Genomic DNA, 22,640 nt, shown 5'->3' with positions numbered 1-22,640 from the left:
GGAGAGAGGGGAGGATGAGAGATTAACAACCAAATGGGGTGATACATCATTGTTGTTGGTATGTCGTCTAAATCTGTTTGACCGTTGTCGCTTCTTTGTGAGGTTGCCTATTTTCTTGTTCCTGCGTTCAGTGAGGAGAGACCTGTGTTTAGAGAGATCAGATTCAATTTCATCATTATACTGAAGCCATTGGGTTTGGGTACAGCAAGAACGTAGTTCGTCTTCCAGGCTACTGATGTCAGCTGAAAAAGAATCAAGAGAAGCAATACACTGTTCAGAGAGGATGTTAATTAATCGAACTGAAGCTCCATGTAAGGTCTGGTTCCATCGTTTGCGAAGTTCAGGTGTGAGCGTACCGAGACCGGGAGTGCAATGAAGTTGGAGGCCTGTGGGTATAATGCGATTGAGGGAATAAAATCTGTGGAAATGACAGAATCATGATGTAAATTGATACAACAGGATTTTTTTTCTGCACTTTAACTGAAGAGGTCTATTTTATAAAGGAAAAACAATTAAGTTTCATTACAGGAAATTTGGTTTCAATCCCGTATACCATGCAATTCTTTCTAATTTTAAGCAATGCAAATTTATTGTGCAGTAAGATTACAAATGTGCTCTAGATTCTTCTGAAGGAACTTCTCTGTTTACCCTGACATTTGATATTTAGAACAAAATGTGGCGCCTTGCACCCCCATCAAAATACCCCAGTGTCTCCAACGAAGAAATTTCATCACTGAAATTGCCTTTTATTCACGTGATATCTCGCAGGCAATCATTGACTTCATTGAAAGAACATGAAGAAAACACCCCACTTCTTCTGTAAATCAGACTGGGTGCCTTGATACATCTAAGTTTCTCAAGCCAACATTATGATGGTGCCAGTTTTATCTGGATAATGGATGGGGCGTGTGTCGTGAATGACATAGATACACTTAATCAGATTTGATTACGTATAGATCGTAGAAAAACTGGAAAACAGCAAAGAATGCAAGTTATAATATCTCCACTATAGCAGTATCTGGAAGAAACGACGATATTTGCAATAGGAAATATACTGACTTGTTTACTGTGGAAACCCTTCACTCGAAGAAAGTAGTTTGAATATGTAGCCTGAAACCCCGGCCAATGACTTGTAGTCAGAACAGGACCCTCGAAATTAAAACAAAAAGAGGTTTTATTTGAGCTAAGAGCCGAAGACCCACTTGTTGATTAAAAGTTTCAACAAGGTCTGTGTTTGCAGACTACAGACTGACGCAGGAGAATGTCGTCATAGTGTAATCGCATTTCATTGGCGAGAACGCACAAAAAGGGGAAACATAATCGTCTGAATAAAAACATTTCGTGCGCAATACTCCCGATCAGATACCGATCAACTTTCGTAGGGAGTTAAACCAGAAGAAATTACTAATATCTCTCGAAAAGAATTTATCTATCATGGAAACTCTGAATGTATCGGATTATGCAAAAACTCCTGGACCGGGTGAATCTGAAGGCATTTTAACGCTGACAACAATGCTTTATGAGTACCAGGAAAGTACAGAATCAAGTACTATAAGAAATGGAATGGGCATTCCTCAATTGGAGCTTGGGCCGTGGTCAACCAGACCTATTACCTGGTCCTGGTATCTCATTCTTCAAACGATCACCGCTATTGTCGGAATCATAGGCAACGGAGTTGTCATGTTGGTGCTTTTCCAAAGAAGGGCGAAGCGACGTTCGACCGATACTTTGGTCGGCGGACTTGCCACAGCGGATTTTCTAACATCCATCTTCATCCTCCCTGTCCCAAAAGCGGCTAGAGTTCCTTTGAACTGGCTGGGTGAAATGTATTGCATGATACAAGATCCGAAAATCCCTAAGGATATCTGCGTCACTGCGTCTATCTATCTCCTAGTCGCCATATCATGTGAACGTTACATCGCCATCGGTCATCCAATCTATTTCAACCGTTTCCTGACACGTGGACGCGTGGCTACCTCCATAGTCATCATCTGGTTCTTCGCCATCCTTACCTCTGTGCCTCGCGTCTTTACCACCACTGTCCGCAGCGTGGACAACCGGGGCACATTGGGGATCTGCTTTTACAAGCCTGCTGGCCGAACCAATCAGATCGTTCTCTCCTTGTACCTCTTCTGTCTCCGTCTTTTCATCCCAACGGTGACGATGTTGGTGACACAGAGCCTCATAGCCAGGCATCTCTATCGACATGCCCGCATGTTCCGTGGGAAAACCGATACATCCTTCCACGATGTCGCCCGGCGGCGTGTTCTCAACTTGATGCTGATCGTTATTATCACCTATATAATCTGCTGGGGACCGTCTCAAGTGGCCGTCTTTCTCTTCTTCTTCAGAATCATCCCACCAAGCTTCAGCCAGAGTCCAGCATGGACCCTCATCTTCATGCTCTCATTCTTCAACTCCTGCGCCAACCCGATCATCTACGCCATCAGGTTCAAGGAGTTTCGAGAAGCAGTGTGGGCTTTGTTCAGTAGGCAGAGGCGACCGCTCACCGGCATCTTCGAGCAGGAAAAGAGAAGCAACGACAGTGATGCGCCAACCGCCCTGACCGATGTGCAGACTGGTGAAGGCGTCTCGACAAAAACGGTCCTGCTAACATTTCATTCAAGTAGGGGACTATAAGTTATTCTCAAATAGCGGCGCACGCGCCACTTGTGGTGCACCCGGTTTACCGAGCCTTGCGGAGTGGCGCGTGGGAGCTGGTATGAAAAAAAATGGGGAAAAATATTTATGTAGAACTGATGTTTGGTGATAATTTAACACAAATGGAAAAACAAGTCAATTATAGTTTATAACTTAAGTCTTTATTGATTTTATTTTTATTTTTTAACATTATGGTTTTTATATGCTTGGTGTATGGATTCACGTGCGACTGTCAATAGTATGTGCATCACGATAGAGGTATACAAATCTCTATGATCTATCTGTATGGTCACAAGTGATCTGATAGCCCCGTCGGATATCTATCACGTTTTTAACTATTTCTACGGCTAGTAATTTCGCATTATCAGATTATGAATTGAAAATTGATGGAATTGCTCAGATGCAGCAATAAGAAATGATGACAACAAACTCATGATTTAACACTCTTATACTTGACAAGCCATGCTTTTAATCAACAACTTGGACTCCTGGCCAAGCAAATCATATCGGAAAATGTGGTGACATGTATACAGATATAAAATAAAGTTCTTAATTTGCATACCAGTGTGGCATCACGAAAAGTAAGTCGGGTACGTTTAAACCATCAAATAATTTTCACAGAAGTAATGAGTTTCAGACATATTGAAAATCAGAAACTTTGTTTCCGAAGCCGATTATTTAAAATCCAAGGTTGTGAATGAGAAATGCTGCAATGTATTGCCTGCTCTGATGTGTGCATGCCCTCGTGAACTAGCGGTATCACTGGTATGTTGTGAAAAGTCACTTATCATTTGAAAAATGATAAATTGTGTAGTTTGTTTGCATTTGTGTTTCTTGCATTGATATTAATTAGATCCCTTCTTGGCCATTTAAAAAGCCTCATATTCCAAAGCTTCGAGGGGCTCCGCCTCCTCGAGCCCACAAGGGGCCCCTTAGCAATATTTCACTCGTTAGCGCTAGTGGAGCAGTACAGATTCTCAACAAGAAATGTGAAGCTTCAACAAAAGTAATTGAGAATGACTGTTATAACCCCAACCTTTCAAACAAATAGACTAGTATAGTGGAAGGGGGGGGGAAAATAATCCTCCCCCAAATTGTTTCTTTACATGCGAGGGAGCTAGACCGAGCAAGAAAGTAGTTTTGTATGGAACGCGGAAAGGCTAAAATTTGATCACTGTCACTTTTGATTTGATGGACCTCCGTACCAGCCATCATCAAATCAAGTGCAGCCATCAGTAAATCAAAAGTGGCCATCATCATATCAATTTTCAGCATCATATCCCTCTGTACCAGCCATCATCAAATCAGTTTCTAACATCAAATCAATGTTGTCCTTTCGGCGTTCCTGATGTGCGCGCCAAAAGGACACCTGTAAGTTGATGGCAGCCACTTTTTATTTGATGACGGTTACTTTTGACTTGATGACGGCCACTTTTTACTTGCTTTTTATTTGATGACGGTTACTTTTGACTTCATGACGGCCACTTTTGACTTGATGGCGGCTGCTTTTGATTCGATGATGGCTGCTTTTGATTTGATGATGGCTGCTTTTGATTCGATAGTGGCCACTTTTGATTTGATGATGGCTGCTTCTGATTTGATGATGGTTGCTTTTGATTCGATAGTGGCCACTTTTGAACTGATGATGGCCACTTTAGATTTGATGATGGTCACTTTCAATTTTTTTATCGCTTTTCATTTGATGGTCACTTTTTGTTTGATGGTCACTTTTTATTTGATCACTTAATTTGATGGTCACTTTTTATTTGATGGTCACTTTTTATTTGATGGTCACTTTTCATTTGATGGTCACTTTTCATTTGATGGTCGCTTTTAATTTGATGGGCACCTTTCATTTGATGATCACTTATTTGATGGTCACTTTTAATTTGATGGTCACTTTTAATTTGATCATCAATTCTTATTTGATGGTCACTTTTAATTTGATGGTCGCTTTTTATTTAATGGTCACTTTTTATTTGATGGTCACTTTAAATTTGATGGTCACTTTTTATTTGATGGTCATTTTTAATTTGATGCTCAGTTTTTATTTGATGGTCACTTTTAATTTGATGGTCGCTTTTTTGTTGCTCACTTTTTATTTGATGGTCACTTTTAATTTGATGGTCACTTTTTATTTGATGGTCGCTTTTTATTTGATGGTTATTTTTTATTTGATGGCTACTTTAAATTTGATGATCACTTTTTATTTGATGGTTACTTTTTATTTGATCGTCACTTCTTCTTTGATGGTCACTTTTCTTTTGATCGTCGCTTTTCATTTGATCATCACAATTTAAGTTGATGGTTTCGGCATTCCATACATGGTCGCTTTATATTTGATGGTCGCTTTTCATTTGATCGTCGCTTTTTATTTGATCGGCACTTTTCATTTGGTCGTCGCTTTTCATTTGATCATCACTTTTTACAGTACGTGCGCATAAACGTGTCGCAGTGAGCATGCACTGAGCAAATCCTCACGTACGTATAGCTAGCGTGCTCTTTTTGCTTCCGAGAATTGAAGTGCAGGCGCATATATGAATCTATTGATCGTGAAAAAATAAATCTGGAAAATGGAGGGTATACTTTATAGTTTAGGGATGCCTCAATCAGTTATTAACAACTTTCAACGGGAAGGGGTAAGTTGAAGTTAGAATTTACTTAGATCTAGACCTACGCTTTAGATCTAACTTTGTTTGTCTATTTTGTTGGTGTGAAACGGTATAGGCCTTGGCCTAGGCCCTACTCCCTCACAACATTGTCACTGGGGCGTTACACTGGGGCCTATGCTCTAGTATAGACCGGCTAGGCTAGGGCCCTATCTATATGCTATAAGTGTCACTAGGCCTAGTCACTAATAAGCCTAGACCAACCTGACTCCATTGTTGAGAACTGTGCTAGTAACTTAGTGTTAGAGCCAGAGGCTACACACGAAACCCATGCAAATGCAGAAAAAAAACAGTTAGTGTTCAGTTCTTAAATATTTTCAGATCTCTAAGAGTCTAACGTTACTCATGTCGTTAGACCCTAATAATATTAATTTTAGCTGATGATTGGCATTGCCCATTTTGCAAATGCAGCGCGGCGGGGGCAGAGGGAGGGGGGTAACACTAACAACGAGTAACGTTGAGTCTTATCCATTGTACTTTTGTAGTTATACACTCAAGCCTAGCGCCTATAACATACAGTTCAATTGTTACTGTTAACCCCCTACCCTCTACTCCTCCTGCCCCCGTTGTGTTGAAGAAAACCTTTTTTTTTTTTTTTTTTTTTTTTTTGCTATAGGCTATTCATATTTATATATATATATATAAACAAGGCCATAGATATGAATAACAACAAACCGAGTCGCCCTTTTCCAAAACTCCCAACCCCCCTCCCCCCAGAAAATTTGTTGCGTCTATTATTGGGCTTATTTTCTTTTTACCCAAAATTAAGGGGGGGGGGCTGCGTGCGCAACCTCCCCACCCCCTTGGCGACGGTCATGCAGTTGACCCACAGAAATTTAGAAAATTTATATTTTTCTTGCAAAAATGCATAAAATTTACAAAAAATTGTGCAACAAATCCTTCAAGTTCTGCTCGATTGCTTCGCTCCCTCACTTTCGAATAGGGTCTATTTTTGAAAATTGCAAGAGTTTTTAACAATGATGGGATGAGGATGTTTTAAACACTCTATCAAAAGTAGGTTCAATTTTGCACCTTTACCAATGTCACACCTGGAACACATTTAATGATGCAAATTTGCACCTTTCAGAAAAATAGGTGCAATTAAGCTGTACCTTTTAAGGTGATTTCTTTTCTGAAAGGTGCAAATTAGGTGCAAAATTGACACTTTGAAGGTGTTCTCAGTGTGACATTTTCTTCACAAATTATGTGCATTTGACAAACTCCATAAATTTTTCCATCAGTGGTCATTTGTAATTGTGAATTTCAGTCAAAGTTATGATATGCTGAGATCGTTAAAGGAGAATGAAACCCTTGAAACCAGCTGAATCCATATCAAAGAGAAAAATCAAAGAAACATATTGTTGAAAGTTTGAGGAAGATTGAATGAATAATAAGAAAGTTATGAGCATTCGAATATTGAGATCACTAGTGCCATGTAGATCCTCCTAACGGCAATGCGACCAAGATCTGTGATATCACACACGTACAACTCCCTCATTACTTTAGTACTTATTTCACTTATATTCTCACTTTTATAGAGTCTATCACAAGGTGAGGTGTTCTCTTTATGAGATGACAAGTACAGAGGTTTCACAACATTATATCATTGATGAATCATTTGTCATATGATTAGAATGAGCAAAAAGAGATGTTTTGGGGTATATTTTCAGTGTCCAAATGGGAGAGTTGTACGTGTGTGACATCACAGATCTTGGTCGCATTGCCAATGGGAGGATCTCCATAGCATTAGTGATCTCGACATTCAAATGCTCATAACTCTTTTATTGCTAGTCCTATTTTACTCAAAGTTTTGTTGATCTTATTCTTTGATTTTTCTGCTTTCACAAAGGCTAACTTGCTCCAAGAGTTTCATTCTCCTTTAAGCATGATCTCTTTGACGGCAAAGGCGAGGAATGGCTGGCTTTAACGCCACACATTGTCATAAAGTCACGTGACCGCACATGCCTCCTTTATTTCGAGGGGTGGAGCTTAGCAAGCGTTAGAGCTGCGAATAATGACTTTTTTCTCTCAATATAGAGAATTTCAGAAAATTTGGGTGGAATCTAATGTGAGGTATTTTGATGTTTTAAGATCCTATGTTATTTGGGTTGCAGGAACCCTTTGCCTCGGGAAAGATCGACACCGGGGAGGTGGGGGTGGGGGGGGGGTGCACTCACAGATAGCAAGGCCCTATATAAACAAGGTTGCGACAACAGGGGTCAAAGGTCAAATTTGAAGGATCCGAATAGTTCCAACCGGGCCTTTTTGTCGACTGCTACCATTGGAAATGCGTGCAAAATGTTGAATCATTTTTGTCTCACCTGCATAGCAGAGTGAGACTATAGGCGCCGCTTTTCCGACGGCGACGGCGGCGGCGACGGCGGCGGCGGCGTCAACACCAAATCTTAACCTGAGGTTAAGTTTTTGAAATGACAGCATAACTTAGAAAGTATATGGACCTAGTACATGAAACTTGGCCATAAGGTTAATCAAGTATTACTGAACATCCTGCCTGAGTTTCATGTCACATGACCAAGGTCAAAGGTCATTTAGGGTCAATGAACTTAGACCATGTTGGGGGAATCAACATCAAAATCTTAACCTAAGGTTAAGTTTTTGAAATGTCATCATAACTTAGAAAATATATGGACCTAGTTCATGAAACTTATACATAAGGTTAATCAAGTATCACTGAACATCCTGCATGAGTTTCACGTCACATGACCAAGGTCAAAGGTCATTTAGGGTCAATGAACTTTGGCCGGATTGGGGGTATCTGTTGAATTACCATAACTTTGAAAGTTTATGGATCTGATTCATGAAACTTGGACATAATAGTAATCAAGTATTACTGAACATCCTGTGCAAGTTTCAGGTCACATGATCAAGGTCAAAGGTCATTTAGGGTCAATGAACTTTGGCCAAATTGGGGTATTTGTTGAATTACAGCCATAAATTTGAAAGTGTGTTGGTCTAGTTCATAAAACTTGGACATAATAGTAATCAAGTATCACTGAACATCCTGTGCGAGTTTCAGGTCACATGATCAAGGTCAAAGGTCATGTAAGGTCAAAGAACTTTGGCCACGTTGGGGGTATTTGTTGAATTGCCATCATATCTCTATAAGTGTATTGGTCTAGTTCATAAAACGTGGAAATACTGTAAGAGTAACCAAGTATCACTGAACATCTTGTGCGAGTTATAGTAGTTTTCAAAATCAGCACTGCTGCTATATTGAATCGCGTGATGCAGGTGAGACGGCCAGAGGCATTCCACTTGTTTATAATTATATCGGAAATTGACGTTAGAAATTCATTTTAACGCTGCACATTTATATTAATATATTTGCGGCCACCTAAATTTATCAAATTTGTACGATCTTATAACAAAATACGTGAAATATCGTTGATTTGAAAAATGGCAACCGAGTTCATCGCACGCCGTAAATGCTCACTGCTGCTGTAGCGAGCGGGACGCTGCACTAATTTTCCCCGGAACTGTCGGGCTGGATGTAAGGTTCTGCTGGTCCCCCACCGGTCGTTTGGAGAGCGAGAGCTGAGGTGAGATGTACCGGTATGTCATGTGGTGCCATAAATTACTATATTTACTAGTCCCTAGCTTCATATCCTAAATTCTTATTGTAGATTTTGTGCCGTTGTAAATTTAGCTGAATTTGATTTTTTTTACCAGTGCAGAGTCCAGAGCTGACCACTCAAAAACATGAATGTACTTTGGGATTGGGCATATCTTTTGCTTGTCTTTAGTTTAACGTTAAAGAGAAATTCCAGTAGTTGCAGTTAACACTGCTTTCATGAGAAAGTCTGTAAAACAAGGCTTAATTGTCAGTATATCGACATCGAAGATCTAGATCTGGTACAGTTACATAAACTGAACTTTGTGAAATCTTGAAATCTACGCTGAAAAATGTTCACACTGAAGTTCACCAACACAGATAAGCGCACGTGGGACAGTGTATAATTATTGCTTTGAGCGTCGGGCCCGACGCTCTACCCGAATCCTGTGCTTATTTGCTGATTTCTCAGCAATTACACAATTTCTTCCAGAATCCTTTGGCACATGCGTTTTATTTATACAAACAGACACTTTGGCATGTTTGGTGGTCATTTTATTGGATTCTGTACGAACTCATTTTGGTATCGTTACCAAAACTAGCATTTACCTTTAAGTTTGACTGAGTGGGCCCTTAATTATTTATTTTTTATTTCTGATATTTAAATAGGCCACAGGGCGGCACATATCATCAACTTGGTGGTTTTCCATGTGGCCCTATTAACATAAAAGAAAAGCAATTGTTACTAGAATTAATACTACCATGCAGTGAGTTAAAATAAACATGACAAAATGTACTACACAACAGGCAAAAAATGTATCATGTATGCAAACATGTTCTAAGAAAGATTATTGGTATCCTTAATCGGGAATTACGTTCATTCAATATTAAAATCAACTTTGACAATTTGAATCAAAATTGTGAATTTAGATTTTGAAGATGAAACATGTATTGCCTATTAATTGATGGCAAGTGAGATAAGTGTTGTGCAGAATGCAGATATTCAATTCCACTAACCTTAACAGAATTCAATTTATTTGGGGGCCAATGCATAAAATGAATTTACAACCAGGACTTTACCAAATAGTGAAGTGCTTTATCCACTTTAGATCAAAAGAACATAAAAAAGAAAGTAATTAAATATTTATTCATTTGAATTACCACACAGCACAAGGTTTACTAAATGAGGATAACGCCAGGTTACTTACATGTATATCATAAAATTTTACATTTGATAAGTGGTCTTGTCAGTTGTCACCAGAAAAAGGCTAGTGCTTGTTTCCCCTTATATTCCTATCACTACAGAATTTTTCATAGCGTTCTTAATATTCCTACCCTTTATGCCAGGCCTGCTTTATGCACTGTAAAAACATACCATGGTGTTTGTATTTTATACCACTTCAATGCCTTACATACATGTACCTCAGAGCTCTCGAGATCAACATGCTTTATTTTATTTTCATATATGATACAGGCCAGGGTTATCCTTATAGTTGCCACCGTGATGTAAAACTATTCCGAAGGAAAGTGAAATACCCAAGTAGGCCTAGTACAGTACTAGACCAAAAGCTTTAGTATCTGTATTTGGTTGTTTTGCTGAACTGCGTTGGCTTCTCTCACTTAGTAAAGTGTCAGAAATTGTTAAATAAATCCCCAGAAATGGTTATTCCTGTCTAGCCTAGTACCAATTTGGCTAAAAACTCTTTGTTGTGTACTGGGTGAGTTCAATTCTCACGAGGCATATTCGAACATCATTGACCACCAAGTCGATGATAACCCTAAATGCTTTCATGGTGTCAGTACATAGACAAATGAGTTTAGTAATCCAGTTGGTTTGCATGTAGCTTCCTTTTTTTTAAATATTACTTTCATTTCTGCACTGCCAATACTTTGCACATTTTCTAGACCAAAAATCTTCAATCTCTGTACCATCTAAGATGTTGTTCTGGAAGTTTCCATGGCGATAAAGAATAGTGTAGCAAAAAACATCTGAGATAGTGTAGTAGGTTTCGTGGTCATCATGTATCTTTCTTGGGCAAATGTTGGTCCTGAAAAGGACCACCAAATCTTGACGTTTCGACAAGTGTGTTCTTGTCGTCCTACTCGTGCCTTGTGTACTGAAAGCCCTCTTGCTCAGACAGCAAGTTTTGTATGTGCCAGTCCTTCCGTGGAGCCACACTTAGAACAAGTTTCATTAGGTCATTGCCTGCAGACTAAACTAATGCGGCCATGGCACCTCCTCACCCATCCAATGCCATATAAAGTTCATATTGGCATTAAAATACATTTGCTTAATAAAACAACCTCTTTACAACTATCTAAATTAACGCATTATCGTTACATGTACACTAAATAACTGTTTCGGTATCAATGGTGTTGCTCTCAACTGGATCAAGTCATACTTGTCTGATCGGCACCAAAAAGTTGTTATTGATGGTACTGTCTCAGATTCTTTCCCAGTACCTTTTGGCGTGCCCCAGGGCTCACGACTCGGTCCATTGCTTTTTGCATTATACACAAGTAGCCTTATTAATAGCACTCAGAATAATTTTCCTGAAGTTTCTTGTCATTGTTTATGCTGATGACACACAATTGTATATATCTTTTAGGCCATCTTCTACCTCTGCAGACACAAGTGTTTCAAGGCTGGAACAATGTATCTGTTTCATTCGTAGCTGGATGCTCAACAATAATCTGAAATTAAATGATAGCAAAAGTGAATTTTTGCTCATCGGCACCTCACAGCAGATCTCTAAAATTAATAGCAACTGTATAAAAATTGGAGTATCCAATGTCAAACCATCTGATACTGCAAGGAATTTAGGAGTTTATTTTGATACAAACCTCAATATGGAAACCCAGGTCACGAATGTATGCAAATCAACATATTATCTCCTCTATAACCTTCGGCGCATTCGCAAATACTTTGATCAAGAAAGCATCAAACTGGTGGCACATGCTCTGATTACAAGTAAGCTTGATTACTGCAATGGTTTGTTGTTTGGAATGCCTGATAGTCTCATTTCTAAGTTACAAAGAGTCCAAAATTCATGTGCAAGACTTATCTATCGTGTTCCAAAGTTCAGTTCCACTACACCTCTTCTGAGAGAACTCCACTGGTTGCCTGTACGTCAAAGAATTTCATTCAAAATTCTGTTAATTGTATATAAGTCATTAATCGGTCAAGCCCCACATTACATTACAGAATTACTCAAACTTAAAACCCAATCATACAGTCGAAGCCTGCGAAGTTCCACAGATAAATTATTGTTTCAGATCCCATTTCACAAAACAAAAGTCACACTTGGTGATCGTGCATTTGCACTTGCTGCCCCCAAACTATGGAATAGCCTGCCAATTGATATAAGAAGCTCTCCATCCTTGACTATCTTCAAATCAAAATTAAAAACATATCTCTTTAGTTAAGAAAATATGCTGTGTAGACATAAGTAAAAAGAGCTCTGAACAAGCGCAGCTGAATATATCCATATAAAAGCTGCGCTATATAAATTAATGCTTATTATTATTATTAAATATGAAATAAAATAAACAAGAGGTAGAGAGTGAGAGCTTGACCCTCATTTTATGCTGTTGCCACCAATGAAAGTTCTTAATTTAAATTTGGAACTTCATGAGAGTCGAACTCATCCAACATTGCACAAAATGCGGTCAGAAGACAGGAGAATGATACATGATGAAAGATTTAAAGGAGAACATTTCAAGGAAATAAGAAAGATTGACTGCACAATGTAGCCCTACATGTATGTAATTAATATAATCACATCTTATTACAATCATGATGGAAATCAAACAATCATACCTACACAGCTTACAGGCTTATCCAGTAGTTCCTGTCATCCAAAACAGATCAATCGGCAGCAATTACATGTAGGGCCTATTTTATTTTCCACAATCAAATTGAAAAAAAATCTACATTTAGATCTAACTTAGATAAGTTTGGTGCATCGATGATTATCTTGTCAACTAAGCATGTATTATCATTGGCTTTCGTAATTACTTAGTTATCACACCATACATATCAACAGAGTAGAGGTCTACATATACATGTATGCTAAATTAGGCCTTTAAAGTTTCTTTGAAAAACTACAAAGAATTGATTTTAATTCCAAACCATTTCAAATTACTTGGCCTAGTGGAAGAAATTTTCGGTCTATATACCCAACCTGTCCGGACATGCAACTAGTGGTACGGTGGGGGCACTTATCCAATATTACAAGGTTGTGATAACATCCATGTGGTCTAACACCACTTTTAAAAAAATGCAGTCCTAAACTACATGTAGTCTAACACCACTTTTATCACAAGGTTGTGATAACCTGTCCTTGTCCGCAGTTAGTAACCTGTGTGGTGAACAAGATTGTTGATTTTCTATTGATCTAGACTGGATGAATACTTGATTGATATTTTGGAACAGTCAATTTTGACTATACAGTGAATTCATCATCATAAAAAATGCCTTGGCACAAAACTAAATTAAATTCTTGAAATTATAAGTTTTTCTAATAAAAAAGAGATTAAAAAGAGAGTCTGTGGGGATGAAGATCTGCATCAATCTCAGAAGGCCTCACAAAAATATGCTAAAAATTAAAAGTTTTTGAGCGTTCTGGTGAATAAAAAAAGAAGTCTAGAATGAAAACAAATTACTGAATGGATCTGAGTTTTTTTAATGTAAAAAAAGTGATATTTTAAAGACTTTTTGAGTGTGCATTGTACATGTATGTTGCATTGACTCAAGACAGACAGGGTGGTTGCAGAGTGCAAGTGGATGGGGTGCTTCCACTCTTCCAAAAATTCAAGAAATTTTTACTTTTTCCAGGAAAGGTTCCAGAAATGAAAAAATTCCAGGAAATTCAGGAAATCCAAAAATTGCAAGGGGGAGGGGTGGCAAAACCAGCTTGTGCCCCCCCTGGCCCCCAGACCACTTGAGAAGCAAAGTTAAAAATTGTAATGTAGAAATGCAGAAGTGTGCCCCCCCCCCTTGAAAGTGAAGACCATTTTCTTTTTGTGTGTTAATTTTTTCCTCAGAAAAATCCTGGATCCGCCAATGATTACAATTAAACAATTAACCGTAGCATCTTTAAAATATTCATGTAATATTTTATAAAGATTTAGATCTAACATTAGATCTTCCTCCGGATCCAGACGTAGGCTCCATCATTGGAGCTTATAATTTTCTGTGCTTGTTATTTCCTTATTTTGTTCCTATTTTTTCAAGAGGACATGATGAACAAAAAATCTTAAATTTCTTGATTTTGGTCACTTCTTGTACCAAATTTAAGCTCACTGTATTAATTATTACATGTATTTTCATTGAAAATCATAATTGAAAATTCCAGGAATTGTCAATGAATTTCAGAAAATTCGGGATTCATTTTCAGGAAATTTGTTTTAGATCTGTGAAAACATTGATGAGGGGTTGGGTGTCTGGCCACTGAAAAATGAATACCCAGTTGTTGTGTGTCCGGACGGTCAATTTTAGAAAGTCGTCTGGAAAAATTTACAAGCAAAGTTTCATCAATTTTTAGTACAAAATGTTAGGGAATATATTACAGAGAACAAAATAGAAGATGATTACAATTATTAAATTCATATTTATAGTATATCCAAAGACAAAAAAGAAGGCTTCAAAAATATAAAGTGTCCGGACACCCGACCCCCATCCTATGTAGAAGTCTAGGCTTGCTGTTTTTTTTTTATCTCACTTGTTTTTTTATTTTTATCTCATTTCTAAGGAAAATAAAGCAAAAAATATAGCTTGAATAATGCTTATCACCATCATTATTTGTTCTTCATTATATTTTCTTCCATTCTGTGCTAAAAAAATCAAAGACATTGCTTGTAAACTTTTCAAAATCGAAAGGAAATACTCATGTGTCCGGACGCCCAACCCGTCGAAACTCAATCAGTCAGTCACAGCGCATATCGGCCTACTGAGCCAGCCGCACTGCCGGCTACGGTTGCCACCCGGGTTGCCAGTCCCATACCGTATCTTTACTGTCATGTTTACGCCTTGGAACTATTAAAAATTAGTAAAAAAGCATGTTGAAAGTCAAAATTATTGCAAACCAATCATATAGAAATGAAGCACATAAAATTACCGTTAAAAACTATCATTTTCTTTTTCTCAACAACAATTTTAATTACCTGAAATTTGCTGTCGAAAAATCTCCCCCATTGACTTTGTACACAAACTTTGGTGAGTTTGGAACTATTCGAAAGCTCCATGAGAAAATGACGGCAACTTCCGGTGTCGCAACCTTGTTTATATAGGGCCTTGACAGATAGCATGCGTACACAAGCGCTTCCATGGGTTTTGAAAATACCCCCTAAACAGGTTTTACGCTTCGATGAAATAACACACCTAAACAAAGATTTCTGGCGCGGCTTTTCATGATATCAAGCTCCGAAACAGCTTCAATACAAACTTTATCCCCTGAACATTTTCTGTAACTATCCTTCATTGAGTCATTGGCCAAAATTCAAGACAGCCATACACTTAGGAGCGCCAAGATGGAGAATTTACCCCCTAAATGCGTTCAGCTAACCATCAATGCACCCCTTTTTGTTGAAATTCAGCGTCTTTGGAACTATAAACGCGTAACGCGCGTTACGCATTCCTCATTGACAAAAGACCCCTTTTTCCGTGGACGCGGCCAATGACTCAATGAAGGATAGTTGCAGAAAATGTTCAGGGGATAAAGTTTGTATTGAAGCTGTTTCGGAGCTTGATATCATGAAAAGCCGCGCCAGAAATCTTTGTTTAGGTGTGTTATTTCATCGAAGCGTAAAACCTGTTTAGGGGGTATTTTCAAAACCCATGGAAGCGCTTGTGTACGCATGCTATCTGTGAGTGCACCCCCCCCCCCACCCCCACCTCCCCGGTGTCGATCTTTCCCGAGGCAAAGGGTTCCTGCAACCCAAATAACATAGGATCTTAAAACATCAAAATACCTCACATTAGATTCCACCCAAATTTTCTGAAATTCTCTATATTGAGAGAAAAAAGTCATTATTCGCAGCTCTAACGCTTGCTAAGCTCCACCCCTCGAAATAAAGGAGGCATGTGCGGTCACGTGACTTTATGACAATGTGTGGCGTTAAAGCCAGCCATTCCTCGCCTTTGCCGTCAAAGAGATCATGCTTAACGATCTCAGCATATCATAACTTTGACTGAAATTCACAATTACAAATGACCACTGATGGAAAAATTTATGGAGTTTGTCAAATGCACATAATTTGTGAAGAAAATGTCACACTGAGAACACCTTCAAAGTGTCAATTTTGCACCTTTCAGAAAAGAAATCACCTTAAAAGGTACAGCTTAATTGCACCTATTTTTCTGAAAGGTGCAAATTTGCATCATTAAATGTGTTCCAGGTGTGACATTGGTAAAGGTGCAAAATTGAACCTACTTTTGATAGAGTGTTTAAAACATCCTCATCCCATCATTGTTAAAAACTCTTGCAATTTTCAAAAATAGACCCTATTCGAAAGTGAGGGAGCGAAGCAATCGAGCAGAACTTGAAGGATTTGTTGCACAATTTTTTGTAAATTTTATGCATTTTTGCAAGAAAAATATAAATTTTCTAAATTTCTGTGGGTCAACTGCATGACCGTCGCCAAGGGGGTTGGGAGGTTGCGCACGCAGCCCCCCCCCCTTAATTTTGGGTAAAAAGAAAATAAGCCCAATAATAGACGCAACAAATTTTCTGGGGGGAGGGGGGTTGGGAGTTTTGGAAAAGGGCGACTCGGTTTGTTGTTATTCATATCTATGGCCTTGTTTATATATATATATATATATAAATATGAATAGCCTATAGCAAAAAAAAAAAAAAAAAAAAAAAAAGGTTTTCTTCAACACAACGGGGGCAGGAGTAGAGGGTAGGGGGTTAACAGTAACAATTGAACTGTATGTTATAGGCGCTAGGCTTGAGTGTATAACTACAATGGATAAGACTCAACGTTACTCGTTAGTGTTACCCCCTCCCTCTGCCCCCGCCGCGCTGCATTTGCAAAATGGGCAATGCCAATCATCAGCTAAAATTAATATTATTAGGGTCTAGAGATCTGAAAATATTTAAGAACTGAACACTAACTGTATTTTTTCTGCATTTGCATGGGTTTCGTGTGTAGCCTCTGGCTCTAATACTAAGTTACTAGCACAGTTCTCAACAATGGAGTCAGGTTGGTCTAGGCTTATTAGTGACTAGGCCTAGTGACACTTATAGATAGGGCCCTAGCCTAGCCGGTCTATACTAGAGCATAGGCCCCAGTGCAACGCCCCAGTGACAATGTTGTGAGGGAGTAGGGCCTAGGCCAAGGCCTATAGTACCGTTTCACACCAACAAAATAGACAAACAAAGTTAGATCTAAAGCGTAGGTCTAGATCTAAGTAAATTCTAACTTCAACTTACCCCTTCCCGTTGAAAGTTGTTAATAACTGATTGAGGCATCCCTAAACTATTAAGTATACCCTCCATTTTCCAGATTTATTTTTTCACGATCAATAGATTCATATATATGCACAGGTCTGCACTTCAATTCTCGGAAGCAAAAAGAGCGCGCTAGCTATACGTACGTACATGAGGATTTGCTCAGTGCATGCTCACTGCGACACGTTTATGCGCACGTACTGTAAAAAGTGATGATCAAATGAAAAGCGACGACCAAATGAAAAGTGCCGATCAAATAAAAGCGACGATCAAATGAAAAGCGACCATCAAATATAAAGCGACCATGTATGGAATGCCGAAACCATCAACTTAAATGAGCATCAAATATAAAGTAACCATCAAATAAAAAGTGACCATCAAATAAAAAGTGACCAACAAATAAAAAGTGACCATCAAATAAAAAGTGACCAACAAAAAAGTGACCATCAAATTAAAAGTGACCATCAAATAAAAAGTGACCATCAAATAAAAAGCGACCATCAAATAAAAAGTGAGCATCAAATGAAAAGTGAGCATCAAATGAAAAGTGAGCATCAAATAAAAAGTGACCATCAAATAAAAAGTGAGCAACAACCCAGGACCAAAATCCAATTGAAACCAGTTGGATTTCCAACTGGTTTCAATTGGTTTCAACTGGTTTCAATTGGTTTTAACTGGAATTTAACAATTTCCAGTTGAAACCAATTGAAACCAGTTGGGCAACTGGAAATCCTAACTGGAACCAGTTGGGTAACTGGAAATGACTTCCAATTGGGAATGATTTCTAACTGGAACCAGTTGAGTAACTGGAAATCCCAACTGGAACCAGTTGGGCAACTGGAAATCCTAACTGGAACCAGTTGGGTAACTGGAAATGACTTCCAATTGGAAATGATTTCTTACTGGAACCAGTTGAGTAACTGGAAATCCCAACTGGAACCAGTTGGGCAACTGGAAATCCTAACTGGAACCAGTTGGGTAACTGGAAATGACTTCCAATTGGAAATGATTTCTAACTGGAACCAGTTGGGCAACTGGAAATCCTAACTGGAACCAGTTGGGTAACTGGAAATGACTTCCAACTGGAAATGATTTCTAACTGGAACCAGTTGAGTAACTGGAAATCCCAACTGGAACCAGTTGGGCAACTGGAAATCCTAACTGGAACCAGTTGGGTAACTGGAAATGACTTCCAATTGGAAATGATTTCTTACTGGAACCAGTTGAGTAACTGGAAATCCCAAATGGAACCAGTTGGGCAACTGGAAATCCTAACTGGAACCAGTTGGGTAACTGGAAATGACTTCCAATTGGAAATGATTTCTAACTGGAACCAGTTGGGCAACTGGAAATCCTAACTGGAACCAGTTGGGTAACTGGAAATGACTTCCAACTGGAAATGATTTCTAACTGGAACCAGTTGGGTAACTGGAAATCCTAACTTGAACCATTCAGTTGTGTAACTGGAAATCCTAACTGGTACCAATTGGGTAACTGAGATGACTTCTAACTGGAAAGATGGGTAACTGGAAATGAATTCTAATTGGAACCAGTTGGGTAACTGGAAATTATTTCCAATTGGTTTCCAATTGGAAATTTTCCAGTTACCCAACTGGATCCAATTGAAACCAGTTAATTTGCATATTATTTGCCAGTGTGCACAGATTAATGTTTTATGAGATTAATCATCATTAACAATGTATCTATTTAATTCTTTACAATTTCAAGTACCACACTTTTTAAAGATTAGTATTTAGAATACTTAGCAGTGAAAACCATGTTCATAAATGTTATAGATTATAATTAAAACAGATTAAAGGATAATTAGTACACCACTAACTGTTACCAAATTACATCAAATAAAAGTACATATATTTGAAGATCTTCCATATAAATATATATACATGAAAGTCTGTATTTTATCAATGCCCTTTACATTGGTATTAATAGACATATAACACTGCTTCTGTGTTGGCATGAGAAATAGTTACTGCAAATGCTAATTAATTTGTAACTAATTAAGTTCGTTCCAACTGGAAGTTCCAATTGGATCCAGTTGGAAACCAATTGGTTTCAACTGGTTCCAGTTGAAACCAGTTGCCTCCAATTGGTTTCAACTGGAACCAATTGAAACCAGTTGCCTCCAATTGGATTCAATTGGTTTTAATAGGGAAATTGGAACAACTGGAACCAATTGACAACAATTGCCAACTGGTTCCAGTTGCCCAATTGGTTTTAACTGGAACCAATTGGCAACTGGTTTTCAATTGGTTTTTAACTGGAACCAATTGGCAACTGGTTTTCAATTGGAACCAGTTGTTCCAATTTCCCTATTGAAACCAGTTGGCCAACTGGTTTCAATTGGTTTTGCCCTAATTGGTTTTAACTGGATTTTGGTCCTGGGAAAAAAGCGACCATCAAATTAAAAGTGACCATCAAATAAAAACTGAGCATCAAATTAAAAATGACCATCAAATAAAAAGTGACCATCAAATTTAAAGTGACCATCAAATAAAAAGTGACCATTAAATAAAAAGCGACCATCAAATTAAAAGTGACCATCAAATAAGAATTGATGATCAAATTAAAAGTGACCATCAAATTAAAAGTGACCAACAAATAAAAAGTGACCATCAAATAAAAAGTGACCAACAAAAAAGTGACCATCAAATTAAAAGTGACCATCAAATAAAAAGTGACCATCAAATAAAAAGCGACCATCAAATAAAAAGTGAGCATCAAATGAAAAGTGAGCATCAAATAAAAAGTGACCATCAAATAAAAAGTGAGCAACAAAAAAGCGACCATCAAATTAAAAGTGACCATCAAATAAAAACTGAGCATCAAATTAAAAATGACCATCAAATAAAAAGTGACCATCAAATTTAAAGTGACCATCAAATAAAAAGTGACCATTAAATAAAAAGCGACCATCAAATTAAAAGTGACCATCAAATAAGAATTGATGATCAAATTAAAAGTGACCATCAAATTAAAAGTGACCATCAAATTAAAAGTGACCATCAAATAAGTGATCATCAAATGAAAGGTGCCCATCAAATTAAAAGCGACCATCAAATGAAAAGTGACCATCAAATAAAAAGTGACCATCAAATAAAAAGCGACCATCAAATAAAAAGCGACCATCAAATAAAAAGTGAGCATCAAATGAAAAGTGAGCATCAAATAAAAAGTGACCATCAAATAAAAAGTGAGCAACAAAAAAGCGACCATCAAATTAAAAGTGACCATCAAATAAAAACTGAGCATCAAATTAAAAATGACCATCAAATAAAAAGTGACCATCAAATTTAAAGTGACCATCAAATAAAAAGTGACCATTAAATAAAAAGCGACCATCAAATTAAAAGTGACCATCAAATAAGAATTGATGATCAAATTAAAAGTGACCATCAAATTAAAAGTGACCATCAAATTAAAAGTGACCATCAAATAAGTGATCATCAAATGAAAGGTGCCCATCAAATTAAAAGCGACCATCAAATGAAAAGTGACCATCAAATGAAAAGTGACCATCAAATAAAAAGTGACCATCAAATAAAAAGTGACCATCAAATTAAGTGATCAAATAAAAAGTGACCATCAAACAAAAAGTGACCATCAAATGAAAAGCGATAAAAAAATTGAAAGTGACCATCATCAAATCTAAAGTGGCCATCATCAGTTCAAAAGTGGCCACTATCGAATCAAAAGCAACCATCATCAAATCAGAAGCAGCCATCATCAAATCAAAAGTGGCCACTATCGAATCAAAAGCAGCCATCATCAAATCAAAAGCAGCCATCATCGAATCAAAAGCAGCCGCCATCAAGTCAAAAGTGGCCGTCATGAAGTCAAAAGTAACCGTCATCAAATAAAAAGCAAGTAAAAAGTGGCCGTCATCAAGTCAAAAGTAACCGTCATCAAATAAAAAGTGGCCGTCATCAAGTCAAAAGTAACCGTCATCAAATAAAAAGTGGCTGCCATCAACTTACAGGTGTCCTTTTGGCGCGCACATCAGGAACGCCGAAAGGACAACATTGATTTGATGTTAGAAACTGATTTGATGATGGCTGGTACAGAGGGATATGATGCTGAAAATTGATATGATGATGGCCACTTTTGATTTACTGATGGCTGCACTTGATTTGATGAAGGCTGGTACGGAGGTCCATCAAATCAAAAGTGACAGTGATCAAATTTTAGCCTTTCCGCGTTCCATAGTTTTGAAAATGTGAAATAAGTCACCTCAACAAAGATATTGAGATTTAAATCCTCGCTCAGCTTTAAAATGACACATAACTTGTAAACAGTTTTAAAACATAACCAATAAAAGACTCAGAGAACCACGAAGAGTAAAAACAGTTAGGAGAAAAGAAGGTTTAAAGTTCGGGTTCACCTATATAAACTGTGTCAACTTTTAAAAACCTCCAAGAAGTCCGGAAAAATTTGTCAAAATCGTCTATGTCATGTTCTATTTAACTTTACAACCTAAAATTTGACAGCAGGGGCCGCGGAACGGTTATTAAAGTGGAGGGAGGCTGAACACGCAACAAACCACAATCAGATGGTGATTTTTTTTTTTTACATTTTTGTATACGATTTTGGAGAAAGGGGGGGGGGGCACTGAAACCCTTATCCCTCGATTCCGCGTCCCCTGGACAGTATGTAGAACCGAAATTATTCTTTCAAATGAGCTATAACTGTCTAATTTTCACTTTTTTTATGACAGAGAACATTTAATTTCCTGGTGACTTACTGGTATTGGGATGACTGCACTAGCGTACCTACGGGGGGGGGGGGCAGAGGCGGCAGACTGCCCCCCCTGACGAGTCACAACCCATGCAAGGGACATATCCCTGCCCCCCCCTGACGACCTTTTTAAAAAAAAAAATTTGGCGGACGAATTTGCCCCCCCCCCCCTGTGGAAAATCCTAGGTACGCCACTGGATGACTGGTCACATGTGTTGGTATTTTGTGTATAATCTGTTTTATAACATAGCTTATATTAATGAAGGTTTTCTTAAACCTATTTATATTTTTTGTGACTTGGTATTATGTTATTAGGGTTTGGAAAAAAAAAAAAAATTACGTTCGAACGACGCCAGCCACAAGGTTTGCTTCATTGAGACCTTGTGTCTGTCAGTTACTATCCATGTCACTCATTACTGTCTAGATGTGCCATTTGGGGGTAGCGTCTATAATGCCCATCTGGTTAAACTGATTTTGTTTTAATATCGAATGTAATATGTTCATGTATCACTTCAGTTAGTCAAGTGTACATTG

General features: G+C 38.0%; 1 protein-coding gene across 1 annotated transcript; it reads left to right on the top strand.

Moving 5' to 3' along the window:
* Positions 1 to 1,434: 1,434 nt before the first annotated feature.
* On the top strand, positions 1,435 to 2,640 carry LOC129281460 (growth hormone secretagogue receptor type 1-like). The gene has a single exon (XM_054917395.2). It carries the CDS (start codon positions 1,435 to 1,437, stop codon positions 2,638 to 2,640), a length of 1,206 nt encoding a protein of 401 aa, XP_054773370.2.
* The last annotated feature ends 20,000 nt before the right edge of the window (positions 2,641 to 22,640 follow it).

This window comes from Lytechinus pictus, chromosome 18, assembly GCF_037042905.1.
Source record: "Lytechinus pictus isolate F3 Inbred chromosome 18, Lp3.0, whole genome shotgun sequence".
NCBI classification, from domain to species: Eukaryota; Metazoa; Echinodermata; class Echinoidea; order Temnopleuroida; family Toxopneustidae; genus Lytechinus; species Lytechinus pictus.
The sequence above is the reverse complement of the archived record's forward strand: the minus strand, read 5'-3'. Positions and strand labels throughout refer to the sequence as shown.

What these genes read in the sequence shown, in the direction of transcription:
- LOC129281460 (XM_054917395.2), top strand. Translation starts at nt 1,435, where the DNA reads ATGGAAACTCTGAATGTATCGGATTATGCAAAAACTCCTGGACCGGGT.